Source organism: Odontesthes bonariensis, chromosome 17, assembly GCF_027942865.1.
Source record: "Odontesthes bonariensis isolate fOdoBon6 chromosome 17, fOdoBon6.hap1, whole genome shotgun sequence".
Classification (NCBI taxonomy): Eukaryota; Metazoa; Chordata; class Actinopteri; order Atheriniformes; family Atherinopsidae; genus Odontesthes; species Odontesthes bonariensis.
The window spans coordinates 3,742,226-3,763,026 of NC_134522.1; the positions used below are offsets into that span (position 1 = coordinate 3,742,226).

At 40.3% G+C, this 20,801-nt stretch overlaps 1 protein-coding gene across 1 annotated transcript in view; it reads right to left on the reverse strand.

Annotated features, from left to right (window-relative positions):
* pals1a (protein associated with LIN7 1, MAGUK p55 family member a) overlaps positions 1–19,812 on the reverse strand; it is a 39,895-nt gene extending 20,083 nt beyond the window's left edge. The window contains exons 1-2 of the mRNA XM_075447539.1: positions 19,626–19,812; positions 1,583–1,878 (exon numbers count right to left, since the gene is read on the reverse strand). Coding sequence (XP_075303654.1) covers positions 1,583–1,750 — 168 coding nt within the window. The 5' untranslated portion in view covers positions 1,751–1,878; positions 19,626–19,812. The remainder of the gene's footprint in view (positions 1–1,582; positions 1,879–19,625) is intronic.
* Positions 19,813–20,801: the final 989 nt, after the last annotated feature.

The following is a 20,801-nucleotide window of genomic DNA, read 5'->3' on the forward strand; positions in this document are numbered from 1 at the left end:
AAAACATTTCAGTTACAGTTTTTATGCTTTAAGGCGAGACACGGCAGGCAAAAACAGTGATTTTTTTTTTCCATGCAGTGGTCAATTTTAAGATTTTGGGCCAGTCTGCTCCGTCAACATGTGTTCTTTCAACCTGCTATAAAGAAAACGTTGAAAACATGAATTAAAATGTTTATTTTATTACATTTTGTTTACTCGCGGCAGTACGTTTCGCCCGAATTTACCAAAAAGTTAGCATTCCAACGCGCCATGCCGAGCTTCGTCTACTTACTGAAGTGTGTCATGACCGGTATCGTTGGAAAGCTCTGAGTCTCCTACACAATGATATGTAACCCAAATAATGGCGCTTCCTTTCTATCAGTAACCAATCGGGAATGTCTAAAGGCGGATTTATAGCTAATGACGAAATCTCATTGGCTGCTGCTCGTTTCTGCTAACGTGATTCGCTCAGACGCATCACGTGGTGGACTCTGACGCTCCGAAAATGCCCCATAACACGGCAACTTTCAAAGAAAAGAAAGCAACAAGTGCGCTTTGGAAGATGCAATAAAATAAAATCTATTAGATCAGCTGATGAAGCATCAGGAAGCAGCACACCTGACCGTAAACTGTCGTTAGGAAACCGAGGGGAGTTAATGTATTGTATTGAGCTTGTATTCTTTATTAATAAGATTATTTTATCCAATATTAGTATTAATAAGGGCCTGAGCAGTTATTCTGTTTTTGAGCAGTTGTTTCCAATACAAATGTATTAAATTCCCCTATTTAAATCTTTAAATGCCGTTTTCTCAAAATCATTTTTTTAGTGTTTTTCCAGTATCAATATCTCAGCCTATGGAGCACCTACTAACACCAAACTTTCCAGTTATACACTTAGCAGTATTCTGAAGATATTCACAAAAGGATTTGTTGATAAATCATTCCTGGCCTGATTTATGTGACATAATAATAAAAAGAAATGGCGAAAATCAATGTTTTTTAGGCTATGGACAGTATATTTTAATTTCCAAGGAAATGAAAGCAGATATCCTGAAATCCCTCTGCAATTTTCTTTTCATTTTGTGTGTAAACAAAATGAAAAAAGAATTTTGCACCTGGCTTTATCATATGTTCAGATCTAGCTTCCGGAAATATATGCAAATGTGCGCATATTTAATGAGATAATGCCTCATTTGCATAATTAAACATACACATGTCTAAAACTTGTAATACATTTTTTTTTCATACTTGTATAAGTAATCAGCTGAGGAAGTTTCATGGTGATATCTATTATTTTGAAATATTACTTTATTCACCTGTAGTAAATAAATAAAAATTAATAAAATTAAATTAAAATAAATTAAAATAAATGAAATTAAATTAAATGAAATTAAATAAAAAAAAATAAAATAATAATTATCATTAATTAATTTAAAAGTGAAGAGTGCAGATAAATACTTTCAGGTGTCATATGCACAGCTAAACAGAACTGTTTTCAGCCTGGATTTAAACATGGTCAGAGCTGAGGCCCGTCTCACATCTTCTGGAAGGCTGTTCCAGATGTTAGGAGCATAAAAACTGAAAGTGGAAGTGTGCGTCCTACCTGATGCTGTCGTATCCTCTCCAGCTGTGCCGATCGTCGGACGGGCAGCGTTCGACTGCCGAGTTCTCCCGGACAGTCGACGGCCATTTCCCGGTGCTGCTGTCCTCCCCTCAGCTCTTCGTCTCCTCCCTCCCCGACAACGTGTCCATTCAGATGGGAGGTCGTCATCCCTCGCACACGTGGGGCGCCGCGGGCGTGTCCGAGTGTCTCCGTGGGTGTGTTGATTATATTTTGTCAAGATAAATGAGAAGTCTAGGAGGGGAACTCGGTGAAACGGGCAGCCATCACACCATCAGCTGTGGAGAAAGCAGGAAAACGTGTTATTGGTCTGATTTTAAATGTGATAATTCAGGTTTAGCCTTTTGCTCTCCAAACAAAGTGACGGAGGAAGGTGGAAATGTTCTGCTGTCTGCAGCAGCCTCAGAGGATATCAGAGCCCAGTGGATAAACTCTATCTGAGGCTAATGTTCCAGCAGAGTTAGCTAAAGACTGGATGTGTTCGAAACCGCATACTTCTCCTACTTCTCCTACTACTCATACTAACTTTTTTCCCGGATGCATACTAGATTCGCCGGCTTGGTCCATCACTGTTGATGAGAAAGCTGTTTGCTAGCATCTGCTGCTAGCTTCCAGCTAACCTGCTAAACTGTTTCCCTCTGGGATCAACAGAGTAACTATCTGTATCTGTATGTAGAGCTGGAGTGACTGTATTCACCCTGAAAACAGACTGTTAACAGACTGTGTTATCTTAATAGCACATATGTAACAGTAAAACATTTGGATACGAGTTGGATGACGTCTGAAAAGTCAAAACAGTTAAACTTCCTGCTGTGTTCAGAGCATTAAAACACAAAGAGTCTTTACATTCCTCACAATCCAGACAAATAATCGCATTACACGAGCAGGTTTCCTTTTCCAGCTTGACATTTAAATCTGCTAAAGATGCAGTTCTAATCACTTGGAAAGAAGTCAGTTCTGTATTTATTAGGGATAAATGGTACGAGCCAAAAGTCATATCTATGGAATTTGTTGGCCGATTGGTGTTCGACAATATTTATGTCAGTGTTCTGTGTGGAGAGGAAGAAATGTTAAGGTTTAAGCTGAATGTGAGGCCCTTTTATCTGCAGACTGTGATGAAAATTAATAAAAAACCAAAGTTTACTCTCCTGTTACAAAGGTTTAGGTTAGAAAAGCATGTTAAATTAAACTAGAAGAAGAAGTTCACGTCACTGCGGTCTGTCAGAGAAACAGAGCCCAGCAGCAGAGGTTAAAACCGTCTTTAGAAATTAAACATCTGGAAACACGAAAGATCTGCGGCTCAGAGTCAAAGTGAAGTTGCTTAAAGATCAGCCTCCACAGTGCCGAGCTGACGGAGGACTGAGCTCCTAAAAGATCTCATGGAGGAAACTTGTTTCGCAGTCAGAGGGAAACGGGCTTAATTCTAAGTAAAGGTAAATTAAAAACAAGTTCTTTTTCTGTTGTTTCTTAGCCAAACATGGAGCTGAGCTGCTTGTGTCTGTGTAAAGAACGCTGACATGAGAAAGGAAACGCAGGCAGAAGTCAGCGGAACAGCGGAAATGTGAGTTTAAAGGGACAGTTCGCCTCTTTTGACATGAAGCTGTGTGACATCCCATATCAGCAACATCATTTCTGAACATCTTCTTACCCCCTGCTGCGTCCTGTGAGCAGAGTTCCAGCCTCGTTTTGGTGTTGATGAAGGTAGTCCGGCTAGTTGGCTGGGGTTTAAACAATAAAGCGTTTTGCTTCTCAAAACAATATGCGTTCAACAGAGTAATACATCTGCATCACAAAATGGTTCTCCAGGAAAAAGTCAGACCTCACAATCTCTTGGCCCTATTTTCTCTCCCTTCGTATCACTGCCTGCTGCCGCCTGCCGACAGCCGCGCCTGTTACAGTGTTTACTGCTCCTGTTACGCTGTTTGCTGCTCCTGTTACGCTGTTTGCTGCTCCTGTTACGCTGTTTGCTGCTCCTGTTACGCTGTTTGCTGCTCCTGTTACGCTGTTTGCTGCTCCTGTTACGCTGTTTGCTGCTCCTGTTACGCTGTTTGCTGCTCCTGTTACGCTGTTTGCTGCTCCTGTTACGCTGTTTGCCGCTCCTGTTACGCTGTTTGCTGCTCCTGTTACGCTGTTTGCCGCTCCTGTTACGCTGTTTGCCGCTCCTGTTACGCTGTTTGCCGCTCCTGTTACGCTGTTTGCCGCTCCTGTTACGCTGTTTGCCGCTCCTGTTACGGTGTTTGCCGCTCCTGTTACGCTGTTTGCCGCTCCTGTTACGCTGTTTGCCGCTCCTGTTACGCTGTTTGCCGCTCCTGTTACGCTGTTTGCTGCGCCTGTTACGCTGTTTGCTGCTCCTGTTACGCTGTTTGCTGCTCCTGTTACGGTGTTTGCCGCTCCTGTTACGCTGTTTGCTGCGCCTGTTACGCTGTTTGCTGCTCCTGTTACGCTGTTTGCTGCTCCTGTTACGCTGTTTGCCGCTCCTGTTACGCTGTTTGCTGCTCCTGTTACGGTGTTTGCTGCTCCTGTTACGCTGTTTGCTGCTCCTGTTACGGTGTTTGCCGCTCCTGTTACGCTGTTTGCCGCTCCTGTTACGGTGTTTGCCGCTCCTGTTACGCTGTTTGCCGCTCCTGTTACGCTGTTTGCCGCTCCTGTTACGCTGTTTGCCGCTCCTGTTACGCTGTTTGCCGCTCCTGTTACGCTGTTTGCCGCTCCTGTTACGCTGTTTGCTGCTCCTGTTACGCCGTTTGCTGCTCCTGTTACGCTGTTTGCTGCTCCTGTTACGCCGTTTGCTGCTCCTGTTACGCTGTTTGCCGCTCCTGTTACGCCGTTTGCTGCTCCTGTTACGCCGTTTGCTGCTCCTGTTACGCTGTTTGCTGCTCCTGTTACGCCGTTTGCTGCTCCTGTTACGCCGTTTGCTGCTCCTGTTACGCTGTTTGCCGCTCCTGTTACGCTGTTTGCTGCTCCTGTTACGGTGTTTGCTGCTCCTGTTACGCTGTTTGCCGCTCCTGTTACGCTGTTTGCTGCTCCTGTTACGCCGTTTGCTGCTCCTGTTACGCCGTTTGCTGCTCCTGTTAGCCCAATTCTTTCATTGGAAGCCCAAGAACAAGCTGGAGAAGTCTTAAGTTAAACAAAGTATTTATTGGTGGTCACATGTGAAGTATAGCAGCGCAGGGCCTCCGTCAGACCAGCCCCGATATCCGGAAACATTTCATATTTATGTCCACCTTTATCTCACAGAGGTTGGACTTACACTCGACAAAGTATAATTGGACATTTGCTAGTGACGTGAGCAGGCCATCCACCATCTTCCTGATGTTCTTTGGATGTGACAAACAACGTGTGAGTGTGAGTGTTGTTTCAGGCGTGCATCTACTGTACCAGACCTATCTGTCCTAATGGGGACGCTTTATCTGACGCAGTTATTTTATCCCGCTACGTCATCTTAAAGTCTTGGACATACATTGCGTTTGTATGAGCAGCCAATTTATAACACTCGGAAGCAGGGGACTGCTCGGTCTGCACAGTCTGCACAGCAGGCAGTGATACGAAGGGAGAGAAAATAGGGCCAAGTTATTGTGAGGTCTGACTTTTTCCTGGAGAACCATTTTGTGATGCAAATGTATTACTCTGTTGAACGCATATTGTTTTGAGAAGCAAGACGCTTTATTTTTTAAACCCCAGCCAACTAGCTGGACTACCTTCATCAACACCAAAACGAGGCTGGAACTCTGCTCACAGGACGCAGCAGGGGGTAAGAAGATGTTCAGAAATGATGTTGCTGATATGGGATGTCACACAGCTTCATGTCAAAAGAGGCGAACTATCCCTTTAAGCCACTCTTCTGCGTTCAGATGTTTGTCACGGTTCAGAACTCCAGATTCCTGCTGGAAATATTCAGCTTTCTGATGTTCACTGACGGTGTGAGAGGTTGAGTGGTAGTTAAGGGTCATTAGTTAGGGTCACTAACTAGCAGCACAGCACTGGTTTAACCACGCAGGAGCAGCCGTGATGTCATCAGGTGGTTTGAGCAGGACAGAGGGCACAGATGGATGCTGAGGTGGATGCTTTATCTCTCAGCGTGGTGCAACAGGTCTGATTATCTCTGAGCAACAGGGCTGCTGTAAACGCTCACACAGAGAAACACAGCGCAGGTCCCATGATGCAGCAGCGAGGAATGTCAGTCAGTCCTGGGAACGAAATTCCACGGATGGGGGAAGGGAGCGTGTCCGAGTGGACAATCCAAACATTTTCAGGTCAAAAAACGCATCTCCTCCTTCTGCTTCTTCCTCAGCAGTTTAAAACACAAAAGCTTCAGCTTCACTCAGTTTAAACTCAAATCCAAACCTTTTAAACCCCTCAAAGAAACGCCGGGTTGTTCCACATTTAAAAATGAGACGAACGGATGCATTTGCTGCTTTTTTTTTTAACCTCGTGAACAGTTTGATGGGTGAGAGTCGACGTTTAATAATGGGAGAAGAGCTCTAATTTCTTCATATATTCATATCGGCACCAAAAAAAAGCAAAAGTGAGAGAAAACTTTTTATGGTTTTAAATTCAAAGAAATAACAGATAAATTAACTAAACTATCAACATAAAGCAGTAAAAATGTGAGAAATGAACTAAATTATCAACATGAAACAGTAAAAATGTGAGAAATGAACTAAATTATCAACGTAAAGCAGTAAAAATGTGAGAAATAAACTAAATTATCAACATAAAGCAGTAAAAATGTGATAAATGAACTAAATTATCAACACAAAGCAATAAAAATGTGATAAATTAACTAAATTATCAACATAAAGCAGTAAAAATGTGAGAAATGAACTAAATTATCAACGTAAAGCAGTAAAAATGTGAGAAATTAACTAAATTATCAACGTAAAGCAGTAAAAATGTGAGAAATGAACTAAATTATCAACGTAAAGCAGTAAAAATGTGAGAAATGAACTAAATGATCAACATAAAGCAGTAAAAATGTGATCAATTAACTAAATTATCAACATAAAGCAGTAAAAATGTGAGAAATGAACTAAATTATCAACATAAAGCAGTAAAACTGTGATCAATTAACTAAATGATCAACATAAAGCAGTAAAAATGTGAGAAATGAACTAAATGATCAACATAAAGCAGTAAAAATGTGATAAATGAACTAAATGATCAACATAAAGCAGTAAAAATGTGATAAATGAACTAAATGATCAACACAAAGCAGTAAAAATGTGAGAAATGAACTAAATTATCAACATAAAGCAGTAAAACTGTGATCAATTAACTAAATGATCAACATAAAGCAGTAAAAATGTGATAAATTAACTAAATGATCAACATAAAGCAGTAAAAATGTGATAAATTAACTAAATGATCAACATAAAGCAGTAAAAATGTGATAAATGAACTAAATGATCAACATAAAGCAGTAAAAATGTGAGAAATGAACTAAATTATCAACATAAAGCAGTAAAAATGTGATAAATGAACTAAATGATCAACATAAAGCAGTAAAAATGTAAGAAATTAACTAAATGATCAACATAAAGCAGTAAAAATGTGATAAATGAACTAAATGATCAACATAAAGCAGTAAAAATGTGATAAATGAACTAAATTATCAACATAAAACAGTAAAAATGTGAGAAATGAACTAAATGATCAACACAAAGCAGTAAAAATGTGATAAATGAACTAAAGGATTGAATGTTTGTTTAAAAACCTGCTTTCACACTCATATTTCTATGGAAAAGGGTTAAAGTTTCCTCCTTTATGATAAATGTGTCCACACTTAAATCTTTCAAAGTGGACCAGAGGAGCAGCTCATTCGGCCTCAGCAGTGAATTAAAAAGACAAAATATTTCAAATTTAAATTATTTAACAACTTTCACACTGAGGTTTCCACAGATAACTGAGGTTAAACCTTAAAAATAAAAGCTTTTAAACCCTGAACGCATGAATTTGGCTGCGTTTTCACCCATTTTCAGTCCAGGAATGTGTTTTTTTTCTCTGTTCAGCCACTTAACTCAGGGCACCAGTAACCTTGGATAGATGTCCAGCTTTTCTTCTTCTGCCTTTGTATTCTCGCACAGGTGAAGTTTAGCTTTAAACCGTCCTAATAAAGTGAAGACCTGTTTTATAACTGCACAGGTTTGAGTCTACACAGCTGAAAAATGCCTGAACTTTGCAGGATTAAAAGTGCAAACAGCTGACTTCACTGAACACAATACTGGTTAAATACTGGTTAAAAAGCCGTCTTCCTTCACATTTTGTCCTCTTTCAGGCGTAGTGTTTCAGCTGATCGCAGACACCTTTCCTCCGACTGAAAAAGACTAAAAGAAGCCTAAAAACACGCCTCAAACGATCTGTTTTCACTCAGGTGGACTGCACAGGCTGCTGGTTTGTATTCTGACCAGCAGGAAAAACACGTTAAAGCCTGAATGATCCAAGAAAGACTCCCAATGCAGACGTGAGGCAGCAGTGATCTGACGAGGCCTCCGTCTGAGATCCCCCAGAGCCATAAAACAGAGATAAGGACAGTCTGAGTGGAGCTAAGTGCAGGAGGATGCCCGCCGCCCCTTCAGGGCTCGACGCTTCCTCCCACACCAGCCAACGCCGAGCTGCCAACGTTAGCATGAGCGCTACAAAACAACACTTTGAGTTTCAGCCGAGAGTCAAAAGTTCAGCCTCACGTCATTCCTAACAAATGTGAGAGCTGCAGAAGAAGAAGAAGAAGAAGAAGAAGAAGAAGAAGAAGAAGAAGAAGAAGAAGAAGAAGGTGTTTCAGATACTGTACAGAGAGGCTGAAAATGATTTGAGCTAAATCTACTCTCACGTTGCTTCTTTGTGCCAAAACTGCTACAGAAAAAACATGAAAGTGACATATTATATTGGCTGTGTTCGAAACCGCCTACTACATACTCCTCGATCAGACAGTATGCAGAGCGTTTACCCACAATGCATTTCGCTCCTGCCCGAGCCGAAATCAGCCGGCCTGAAGCTGATTTCTCTTCATTAGGACATTATTGTCATTTCTATTGTTCTTCTAAGAGAGAATCTGAATTTATCCGAATGAGGATGATGAGATTTGTACATCAGAAGGAGTTCTGTTTGCATAAAAGTGGAATAAAACCTTCGTTTTTCCACTAAAATCAGTGAATAATCATCATAAATAATGGTAATTATTACTTTGGGTTTAATTCTGCTGCCCGACTCGGGTTTGAAAGTAGCATCCAAAGATGGCCGAGTCACGGTTGGGCTGAACGTCTGGAGAATCTGTTTCTGAGCAGCTTTTAAAGATGGCAGACCAGAGGACTTTGTACTGAATCAGCCTGAGGTCAGAGCTCATGGAAAACCCTCCCCGGTGAATTTACAGGAAACGGTTAACACGTTTAGACACTTTGGCTGTGTTCGAAACCGCATACTACATACTCATTGATCAGACAGTATGCAGAGCGTTTACCCACAATGCATTTCGCTCCTGCCCGAGCCGAAATCAGCCGGCCTGAAGCTGATTTCCCTTAAGCTCTAAACTCTGTAAACTTTAGCAACATTTGAAACATTTTCAGGCGAGAAAGTAGTCGTTTAGATCCCCAACGTGTTGAAAACCTGACAAAATACCGGCTGTTTACAATTTTGTTCCCACGAATTCGGCGCTACTAAAGCTAGCCGCAGTGAGCTAACGCACTTCCGGTTATTTTCACAAAATAAAATACCTGTTGCCTTTTATCATAGGGAAAGCCATTACCATACAATTGGTGCTTTTGTTTTGAAAACAGGAAGTGAACCTACCCTCGTTGTAGCTAGCTTGAAACTGCCGTTTTGAAAGAAAATGACGATCGGCGACGTCACGTTACGTTGCATCTTGGGTAGTTTGAGTATGAGTAGTAACCTCATGATGCATACCAAACATTTAGGAGAATCTAGTATGCATCCGGGAACTTCTCGCTTACTCAAACTCGCATACTAACTCAAAAAGTTAGCATGAGTAGTAGGAGAAGTATGCGGTTTGGAACACAGCCTAGCTGTCTGAAATCCGGGGGGCAGCTAAATGGAGGTGGGGTCAGGATGTGGGCACCACCCTGAACACGATGTCTGACCTGAAGATGGTGGAAGAAATGGGAATTTGAGCGGTTGCAGCTGGTGCTGAACTGAGTAAACTGGCCGGGTATGGATCCGTCCCACAGACACTTTCTGAGTTATAATAAGAACTATTTCCTCTAACTTTTAGCACACTGTTTCTTTCTCGTAAATGTTCTGCTCAGATCTATCAGCTCCAGAGTGGAAACGCTGCTTCCTTTTCTGCAGACACAGAATGAGTCTGAAACAGGATTCAGCAGAAATCAGGAGGGAACATTCCAGGTTGGAGCTCAGGTGAGTTTTTTTTTTTTTTTTTAAACAGTTTGTTGTTGTTTACTCTCAGGTGAAGTCGCTCCATCTTTACCTTAAAAATAGCTGATGAGACAATCTGTTTACGACCGGTCTGTGGTCTGACTTTGGTGTTAAAGGTGACATAATCTGCCCTTTTTAACAATATGACACATTTTTCTGAGGTGTTATCTTAAAACAACCTGTTGGTTTAAGCCCAGCAGCTCTCTGTTTAAACACCTGACTGTTAACAGTCTGTTTTAAGGGTGAATACAGTCACTCCAGCTCTACATACAGATACAGATAGTTACTCTGTTGATCCCAGAGGGAAACAGTTTGGCAGGTTAGCTGTAAGCTAGCAGCAGATGCTAGCAAACAATGCTTTCTCATCAACAGTGATGGACCAAGCCGGAGATGTACACAGCGTAACTCGTAGTAATGCATGTGTACCGTTAATTACTGCGTTTAAACACTTTGGATATATTAACCTCATTAAACAGTTTTACTGGGAGACCTACATCTTTATCAGAAACATGCCGATAATGTAGCGTTAGCACACCGAGAGTGAGGAGAGGACCGGTGTTGTGTTGGAAACACACCTTATCCACACAGCTGCAGGCTGATGAGTTACAGAACGGAACCGTTCAGCTAGAAAGCTTCAGCTAACAAAGTAATGTGGGAACAATGATGTTCATCTTTCAGAGAGGAGCAGCAATAACTCCTTAGAGGCTGGTGTACGTCACCTTCATTAGCTAAGCTGTTAGCGTTAGCTGCTGCTAAAGGAGAAAATAACAGCAATAACTCCTTAGAAGCTGGTGTACGTCACCTTCATTAGCTAAGCTGTTAGCGTTAGCTGCTGCTAAAGGAGAAAATAACAGCAATAACTCCTTAGAAGCTGGTGTACGTCACCTTCATTAGCTTAGCTGTTAGCGTTAGCTGCTGCTAAAGGAGAAAATAACAGCAATAACTCCTTAGAAGCTGGTGTACGGCACCTTCATTAGCTAAGCTGTTAGCGTTAGCTGCTGCTAAAGGAGAAAATAACAGCAATAACTCCTTAGAAGCTGGTGTACGTCACCTTCATTAGCTAAGCTGTTAGCGTTAGCTGCTGCTAAAGGAGAAAATAACAGCAATAACTCCTTAGAAGCTGGTGTACGGCACCTTCATTAGCTAAGCTGTTAGCGTTAGCTGCTGCTAAAGGAGAAAATAACAGCAATAACTCCTTAGAAGCTGGTGTACGTCACCTTCATTAGCTTAGCTGTTAGCGTTAGCTGCTGCTAAAGGAGAAAATAACAGCAATAACTCATTAGAAGCTGGTGTACGGCACCTTCATTAGCTAAGCTGTTAGCGTTAGCTGCTGCTAAAGGAGAAAATAACTCAATAACTCCTTAGAAGCTGGTGTACGTCACCTTCATTAGCTTAGCTGTTAGCGTTAGCTGCTGCTAAAGGAGGAAATAACAGCAATAACTCCTTAGAAGCTGGTGTACGTCACCTTCATTAGCTTAGCTGTTAGCGTTAGCTGCTGCTAAAGGAGGAAATAACAGCAATAACTCCTTAGAAGCTGGTGTACGTCACCTTCATTAGCTAAGCTGTTAGCATTAGCTGCTGCTAAAGGAGAAAATAACAGCAATAACTCCTTAGAAGCTGGTGTACGTCACCTTCATTAGCTTAGCTGTTAGCGTTAGCTGCTGCTAAAGGAGAAAATAACAGCAATAACTCCTTAGAAGCTGGTGTACGTCACCTTCATTAGCTTAGCTGTTAGCGTTAGCTGCTGCTAAAGGAGAAAATAACAGCAATAACTCATTAGAAGCTGGTGTACGGCACCTTCATTAGCTAAGCTGTTAGCGTTAGCTGCTGCTAAAGGAGAAAATAACTCAATAACTCCTTAGAAGCTGGTGTACGTCACCTTCATTAGCTTAGCTGTTAGCGTTAGCTGCTGCTAAAGGAGGAAATAACAGCAATAACTCCTTAGAAGCTGGTGTACGTCACCTTCATTAGCTTAGCTGTTAGCGTTAGCTGCTGCTAAAGGAGGAAATAACAGCAATAACTCCTTAGAAGCTGGTGTACGTCACCTTCATTAGCTAAGCTGTTAGCATTAGCTGCTGCTAAAGGAGAAAATAACAGCAATAACTCCTTAGAAGCTGGTGTACGTCACCTTCATTAGCTTAGCTGTTAGCGTTAGCTGCTGCTAAAGGAGAAAATAACAGCAATAACTCCTTAGAAGCTGGTGTACGTCACCTTCATTAGCTAAGCTGTTAGCGTTAGCTGTTAGCGTTAGCTGTTGCTGCTCCTCAGTGCAGCTGACAGCAGAACATTTCCACCAGAAGCTGGCTTCTGGCTGTGAGTGGGCGGGGCTTAGCAGAGGAGGCGGAGCCAACATTAGAAATTAAAATCAGAACGGCTCGTTAAATGAGGAACTTTCAAAGAAAGGGGAACTAAATAAATACACTTTTACACTTGATGGCGACTTCCTGGAACAGGAAGTTTTTTTTTTTTACAGAATACGTCACCTTTAAGATTATTTTCTGTTCTTTCTGTCCGTTTAATTCGAATCAATTTTGAAAAAACTCCCGACTGCTGAAGTGTGCTTTCTGTGTTGTGAAATATTCACAAACGGTTCCTGAGTTCACACAGATGTTAACGCATTAAACTGGGAGTTATCTTTTAGATTAATTAGAATAAAAACAGCCTTCTCCGTACACGTAAACAAACCTTGTCGTGCCAATTAAAACACTAATGATCTTATGAAGTGGACGGCCAGCAGAGACGAATCCGTGACCCACTTTTATCCCAACATTCCTCTGAAACCTGACAGTTTGGGGGTGGGGGGGGGGGCTGCCAGTTTGCTTTGTGTTGTGACTCACGACGACCTGCAGTCCAGTTTCCAGTTAAATCCCGGCTCTCAAAGCAGCGCCTGGGCTAAATAAGCTCTTATCTTCTGACCCGCCGGACAGCAAACTGCTCCAGAAAGACGACCCTGCCCCCCACCACACAACCATCTGCCGTCCCAGCTGACCCCCCAGCGCGTAAACATGAATGTGAGCACGCATGTGTGTCTCAGTGAGCACAAAGAAGTGCTGGAAGCAGTTTTTATTCCCTCCTGAGCCGGCGCAGTGTTTGCTCGCTGCAGAAAGCGGAGCTGCTCACTCGATCCTGACGTTTTAGAAATAGAAAAATACTTTATTCAAATTCAAATGAGTCAAGTAGCTCAAAAAAATGATCAATATTCACAATGATTGTGTATTAACAACAACAATGATAATACCAATTCTAATAAAAATACCACTACTAACTAATAATAATGATAAATTACTAAATAAATCAAACTAATAAAAAATAAATAAATAAACAATTTACAGCCGGAATAAGAAAATAATTTGTACTTTTTCTGGTTTCTTTCGTCATCAAACTGCATCTTGTTCCTGTCAAATACTTTTTTTTACATATTCTAAGTTAGTTTTATTACTATTTTTACTATAAATTCCTTTAATCTGTGTAAAAATCTCCACATTTAGCTTTTATTTCCTGCTTGTGCTCTTCTTTTTGCACTGAAAGTTGCATTTAGCTTGAAACTACGATCCAAGTAAAGGTCGACCGATGGAAGAATTTACAGTAAAATGATGATAAAATGGCAACATCCTCCTGATTCTCCACATTAAATGATTTAGTGCTGCAGGGGTTTAGTCAGGTGGCAGAAATGAATAGAAGAGATGTGGATGTTAATCAGCTGTAACTGAGTTTATAGTGACTCATGAACGAGTTATTTTCTGTAGAAGGGAGGAGGCTGGTCTCTGGATGTAAAGAGCTCCAGTTTATCGCCCAAATGTTTGCAGTTTCAGCAGGTTGTTTGGAGCATGAAGGCAGATTAAACAGAATCAGTAACTCAGTGTCAGGGAAGTCTCCTGTTTGGTTTGGGCTCAGGTGAAACTTCTGTCCTCTACAGAAACTGGCCGTCTGATCCCAGTTATTTCAAATTGATTGGAAGCTGCTTTAAGAGTCAGATCCACGAACTCGCTGAAAACTTCTACACCGAATATAAGAAGAGCTGCACAGCTGATCAATTTTAACCTCGATTTTGACTTCCTGCGATTGAACGGACACAATCGAAGCATTTACGAGAACAGAAACCAAACGCTGGCGCAGCGGAGGGCAAGGATTATGTTTCAAAGCCAACATTTTGGTGTTTAACTAAAGGAAAATGCACCAAATGGCCTTAAAAAGGACTTCAAACACACCGATGTCCAAAAATTTAGGGCTGAGCAACGATTAAAATGTTTAATGTAATTAATCACATGATTTCCCTGATTAATCACGATTAATCGCATTTGTACGCAAAATCCAAAAATGAATCCAAAAGTAGTGTATAGCTTTTAGCATTTAGCTTTATTTTAAATGTGCTGCCATATGAATGAAAGTGCCATAACATTTGTTGTGCAAACACACTTTTAACATCAGCATCTTTCTGTAGTTTTTATGTAGAAGCCTCGCTCCACTGTCTGTTTCCTTGAATGACTTGCTGCTATCAGTTGTGTGTTTTGCCTTTAAGTGATATTTTAGACTGGAACTACTACGCTGAGAAGACAATTCAACTTGGCAGTGTTTACAGATGACTTTGGTTCTGTCGACTCCGCCGTCTGGAAGAACTTTAAAATGAAAATGGCCGAGTAAAAGTTCCGTACCCTTCTCCAGGTTTGGTGGATCCGCCGATTACTTTCTTTTCCTGTTCCACAGCAGACAGCAGCAGACTTTTACAGAATAAAAGCCTGTGAGCAACAGACTTTTACAAAATAAAAGCCTGTGAGCAGCAGACTTGTACAATAATAAAATAAATCTAAAAAAAAATAATAATAATAAAATAAAAAACTGCGTTAATGCGCAATTAAATATTTATCGGCGTTAAATAATTAACGAGTTAACTCGCCCAGTCCTACCAATAATAATAATAATAATAATAATAATAATAATAATAATAATAATAATAATAATAATAATAATAATAATAATAATAATCAGAAAAACCTTCAGATCCTTTACATGGCTGCATTGTTCAAGTTAAAATAGTCTCATCCTGTAAAACAACCCGAGGCCCAACTCACTCAGTATTTATACGATGTAAAAATATACAAAATAATCAATCAATCAATCAATAAAACTGTTTCATCAAACAGCTGAACATCCAGGCTTTGTAAAACTTGCAAATTCTTTCAAAATTGTTGTGATTTTTGCTGTTTTATGGTGAAGAAAATGAAAGAATCAGCTTTTAATTTTAGTTTCTAAATCAAATATCTGCAGGAGTCTCAAAGAGAGCTTTTTTTTCAGAGCTTATTGAGCTGCTGGTTGACAGGAAACATGGACCCAACAACAGAGGAAACAGTGGAAGGGATTATAAAAGTCCTTAAAGACGGGACCTCAGCTCAGACTGTGGCTAAAGATGAGAGAAAATCCTGTCCTGGGACCTGGTGCATGTTTATATTCTGAAGGAAGGAAGCCCGATCGGACCGAACGTGGGCGGCTGTCAGAGCACAGGACTCAGTGGAAGTTTAACCGCTTTCTGCGAGCACCAATCGGGTCAGAGAAAGGATGCGAGCAGCAGTAAAAAAAAAAAATTCTGATGACAATAAGATGTGGGGCCAGCAGGAGATCTTGGTTAGAAAAGACATCACAGTTAAAGAAATGTCTTTTATTTCGTGTCCCGTTCTCTCTGGAGTCACGTTGAAAGCTGGTTTTCCAACTCCACATGTACACTTTACTTTATTCAGGGGTCAGGTTTAGCATCTCTGGGTTTATATTCCATCTTAAGATCATTTATGTAAAATAATAAGAAAAATACTGTTTAACTTATCTAATAATAAAGTACTGCTTCACTCTGAGTCTGTTTTCTACTTAGAAATGTCTGAAAATCATCTTTTTATGGCAAAATAAATCATTAAAGAGTAATGTAGTCCAGATGAAAACATATAAACCTGCTGAGGTAAAGTCACATTAACCTGAGTAGTTCCAGAGCTACTGGTCAAAAACCCCAGAAAGCCATGAAAGTTTCAGGAAATAGATGTTTTCTATCTGATTTCTGCTGAAAAGTTGTGTAAAAGAATGCTTGTTTTGTGTTTTATTGCATGCTGGCAACCTGAAAATGTTGTGTTTTTGGTTTTAATGGTTGTGTTTCGCACCTCAGGGTCACCACAGTCCATTATAAATGTTAAAAACACAAGTTCCCACCTCTAACCAACCAGTTATTAACTCATAATAAGAACGTGGGCGGCTGTCAGAGCACAGGACTCGGTGGAAGTTTAACCGCTTTTTGATTGGCCGGCTGCCCGGCTGCGAGCACCAATCGGGTCGTAGAAAGGATGCGAGCAGCAGAGCATTCCAGAGAACAGAGGACTCCTGTATTTCCCTGTTTCCCCATCAGCCCGTCCGCACCAACGCACTCAAACTTTGAGCCGTCTGAAGGTCGGTCGGTTCGACCTGAGCATCACTGATCGGCTGCTGCTTCACATCAGAAGCTAAAGGAAACTCCACAGCTGGCCATCCTCTGCACGGATTCAGAAGCAGGAGCCAAAAACACACTGCGACACACGAACAAACTTCCAGCTGAAACTATCCGACTCCTCAGGTGTGAGCTGAACGGGTCCGACATGTGGACAGGTGGATTCCTACCATGCCGAACCAAACCGAAGACGGAAGAACACGAAAAGGTTCATCAAATCAATCCATATTCAGAGCACTTTGCAATGAAAACAGAAAATATAATCAGACTGGAAGCATGTTGAACAGTAAGAACAGATCAGAGGATGGAATAAAACAACAAAGAGGAAGAACGAAGGTGGGATGAGATGCTGACTCTATTTAGCATAAAATCATTCAGAAAAAACTGAAATATTGTGAAGTATATAAATGAATAAGATTCAATTAAAGGCTTCGATAAAAGGACGAGTCTTGAGTTTGCTTTTATAAATGTGAACACTAGTCTCACACTAGTTTTAGTCCCAACGAAAAAGCTCCAGGAGGTTCGCAAACCGAAAGAAAAGCACATGTATATCATTATTAACCTTTATTTAAGCGGGAAATAAAACTGTGCAGAATAAACACAAGAATGCACTAAAACTCAATAAAATAACCCGTGTAGACATAAAAAGGGAACTGTATAAAACACCATCAGATAAAATAACACAAGTTTAACCAGAACCTCTTAGAGTTAAGATACAAATCTGGAAACACACATGAATATTTATGTTTAACAGATATATTTAACAAACGATTAATCGGATAAGAGATACTTTTCAATTACAATTTATAAGCTTTTAGTCACAGTTAAGGCTGGATGATATAACCAAAAAACGTATTTATCTGGTCAAACTAAAGAGGCCGGATGAACGTTTTAAACCCAAACCCGACCGGCTCCTCCTCCTTCAGGCTCTGATTGGTCCACGGGTCGTCAACACGTCTGCGATTGGCTGTCAGACTTAAATCAAACCATCGTGGATGGACAGCAGATGGTAAAACGCAGCAAAAACTAAAGCTCATTTATAATAACTAAATTAATCTGAAATGACTAAACGAATATAAATGATTTTATTTGTCCTGGTAAAATCTTTCATTTGGATGAGCTGGTTTTATTCTCTTCAAACCTTTCGGCCTGTTCCTCCACTTCAGCCTTTCTCCTCCTCCTCCCCTCTGAGTCTGAATCCTTCCAGCTCCTCTAAAATGTTTGCGTTTCAGAAACCAAGCGCCGGGTTTTAACCTTCAAACCTGTCATACGCAGACTTATCTGGGCATTTGGAGTCGGATTCAAACCCAGGGTAAACACCAGGAGAGGAAGCTGTGATAAGTCACACATCAGCCCCGCCACAAACACTGACCTCAACAGTTTTGGTGTAATCTCATGCAGGCTCGGCCGGCCCACATACCACTCGCCTCAGAGATAAGATGCAAGGCTCTCACATATCTGTTCTCCTGCAGCGACGCCGTTAACCTTCGATTCCAACGAGCAACGCCGTCATTTACGGTTAATTCTGCATCGTGAGCGCGTCGGTTCAGATAAGCACGGCGATAAAACACGTCAGGAGACGCAGCCGGGCCTTAAATCTGCCACCGCTCGGTCACAGTTACAGGAAAGTGGGAATTAAATGTAGAAAATGTGTCATTTTCTGTCTAATGAAACACCCGGAACATGTGACGTCCGGTCAAAGCTGCAGAGGTCGTCATCCACCTGCGTCAGGCCAAAAGTCAGCTGATTCACTCGAGCTGCCGGTTAATTTTCTACAAAAAACTGCTAATTTCAACCGTTGTGTCACACTGGAGTAAAAAAAAAAAACTCTGATGACAATAAGATGTGGGGCCAGCAGGAGATCTTGGTTAGAAAAGACATCACAGTTAAAGAAATGTCTTATATTTCGTGTCCCGTTCTCTCTGGAGTCACGTTGAAAGCTGGTTTTCCAACTCCACATGTACACTTTACTTTATTCAGGGGTCAGGTTTAGTATCTATGGGTTTCCATTCCATCTCAAGATCATTTATGTAAAATAATAAGAAAAATACTGTTTAACTTATCTAATAATAAAGTACTGCTTCACTCTGACTCTGTTTTCTACTTAGAAATGTCTGAAAATCATCTTTTTAAGGCAAAATAAATCTAAATGTATTTTATTCATACAGCCCTTTACAAACAATCCTTACGATGTACCAAAGTGCTTTACAACAGGAAATAAATGAACAGAAGAATAAGTAAAAACAAATAAAACAATAAAAGAACAGTGAAAGCAATAAAATACAACAAAATCGAATAAGATAAAATAAGATAAAAGTGTCATCATACTACTGGGTATTAAAAGCCATCCTAAATAAGTAGGTTTTTAGCCTAGATTTGAAGAGGCCATAAATAAATAAATAAATAAATAAATAAATCATTAGAGAGTAATGTAGTCCAGATGAAAACATATAAACGTGCTGAGGTAAAGTCACATTAAGCTGAGTTGTTCCAGAGCTACTGGTCAAAAACCCCAGAAAGCCATGAAAGTTTCAGAAAATAGATGTTTTCTATCTGATTTCTGCTGAAAAGTTGTGTAAAAGAATGCTTGTTTTGTGTTTCATTGCATGCTGTGTCCTGAAAAATGTTGTGTTTTTGGTTGTAATGGTTGTGTTTAGCACCTCAGGGTCACCACAGTCCATTATAAATGTTAAAAATACAAGTTCCCATCTCTAACCAACCTCTTATTAACTCATCTTGTGTGATATTAAGAGTTTTTATAGTGAGTACACAACACAGTACTTGATTAAGTAATAAAAGCTGAACTGTAACACAATAAAAAAGCTGTTTCAGACTGTATTCTGTAAATAATTACACATCGACAGCGTGTATCAGAGGAAGTTTCTGTATTTCACAGGCAGGGTGGACTGACAGCTAGCTTACTGAAAGCTAGCTCAGAGAAAGTCCTGTTTTGTTCATTTAGCTCTTCTGTCAAAGCCATTAAACTCAGATAATCGCCACCTTTTCATTTGTCACTTTGTTTGGGTTTTGTGTGTCTGGTTAGTGAGCAGCCACCAACTTTACTGAGCTAACAAGGGTTAATTTTACCCACTAATGTCAGGCTAATGTTAGCAGCTAATGTTAGCAGCTAACTGCTAGCCGTGCCCTCCAGCGGCACCTGTTGATAACAAAGCCGGGAGCACTCACCTCCGTGTCTGCGCCGTCCACGTACTCCTTTAAACTGCCTACATCCAACTGGAAACTCCCAAATAAGTGTCAGTTTTAATCCACACAGATGTAGTTGAGGCTGTATTTTCTTTAAAACTCACAGTTTCACTCTAACACTTGTTGCTCCGACTCCCTCCTCCTCCGACTCCTCTTCCTCCTTCTTCTGTCTGTCACTTACACACTCAGACAGGGGGCGGAGCCAACATGCCACTGACGTCATAAAACAAAGACGCCGATTGGATGCAGTTATGAAAGGAATTCTCTCCTAACCAATCAGATTACGTTGCTACGCCTGCATGAGAGAAGCACAGTGGAATGATGGTGCATCATATTAATTAATTTGCCACATTGATTTGTCTTGTTTATTTAAAGCACTGCACTTTTATTTGACTTATTTGACTCACTTATGCTGCAAAATGTACAATACAGTCATACAATAAGCAGATTGCACTGTAACTTTTTACTTTTTACTTTTACTTTTACTATTTTTATTCTCTTGTATATTATTTAGAAATCTTTTTATATTGTTTGTGTATCCAAAGCCAAGAGCTCCTGAAGTAAATAATGTTTGTAAATTTAAAAAATCAAATAATGTAATGTAAATAAAAATATAATGTGAATAAATAATGTAAATAATTAAAAAGCTTGTTGCATATCTGCAACTGTGAGTGCTACAAGGTTAAAGATAAAAATAAATCACATTAATTCATTTTCCAAATTGATTTGTCTTATTTTTTTTAATTAGCAAATAAATACAGAAACTTAATAATTGGTTGCAAATGTATTTTTGCTGTATATTCACATTTAATTTAATTTCATATTACTAAATTAAATCATTTCATCTATCATTCATATTCTTTTCCATCTTTTTTTTTTGTTGTTGTTGTCAAATTGTATTAAGATCTTAATATTGCCTGTTTATATTTGAAAAATTGTGAAATACAGACACCATCAGTTAATAATTTAAGTCTGGGAACCGAGAATGAGGGACTGGATAAAAAGATAAATGGATAAATAGATAAGGTAGTATTATTACATTACTAAAATGTAGATCTATTGGATAAAGTGAACAATTTGCATGTGAATCGGCCGGCCTCCCCCAGCTTTTCCCTGCAGATTCCCAGCATCACAAACTAACTGCCGGTATATCACTAT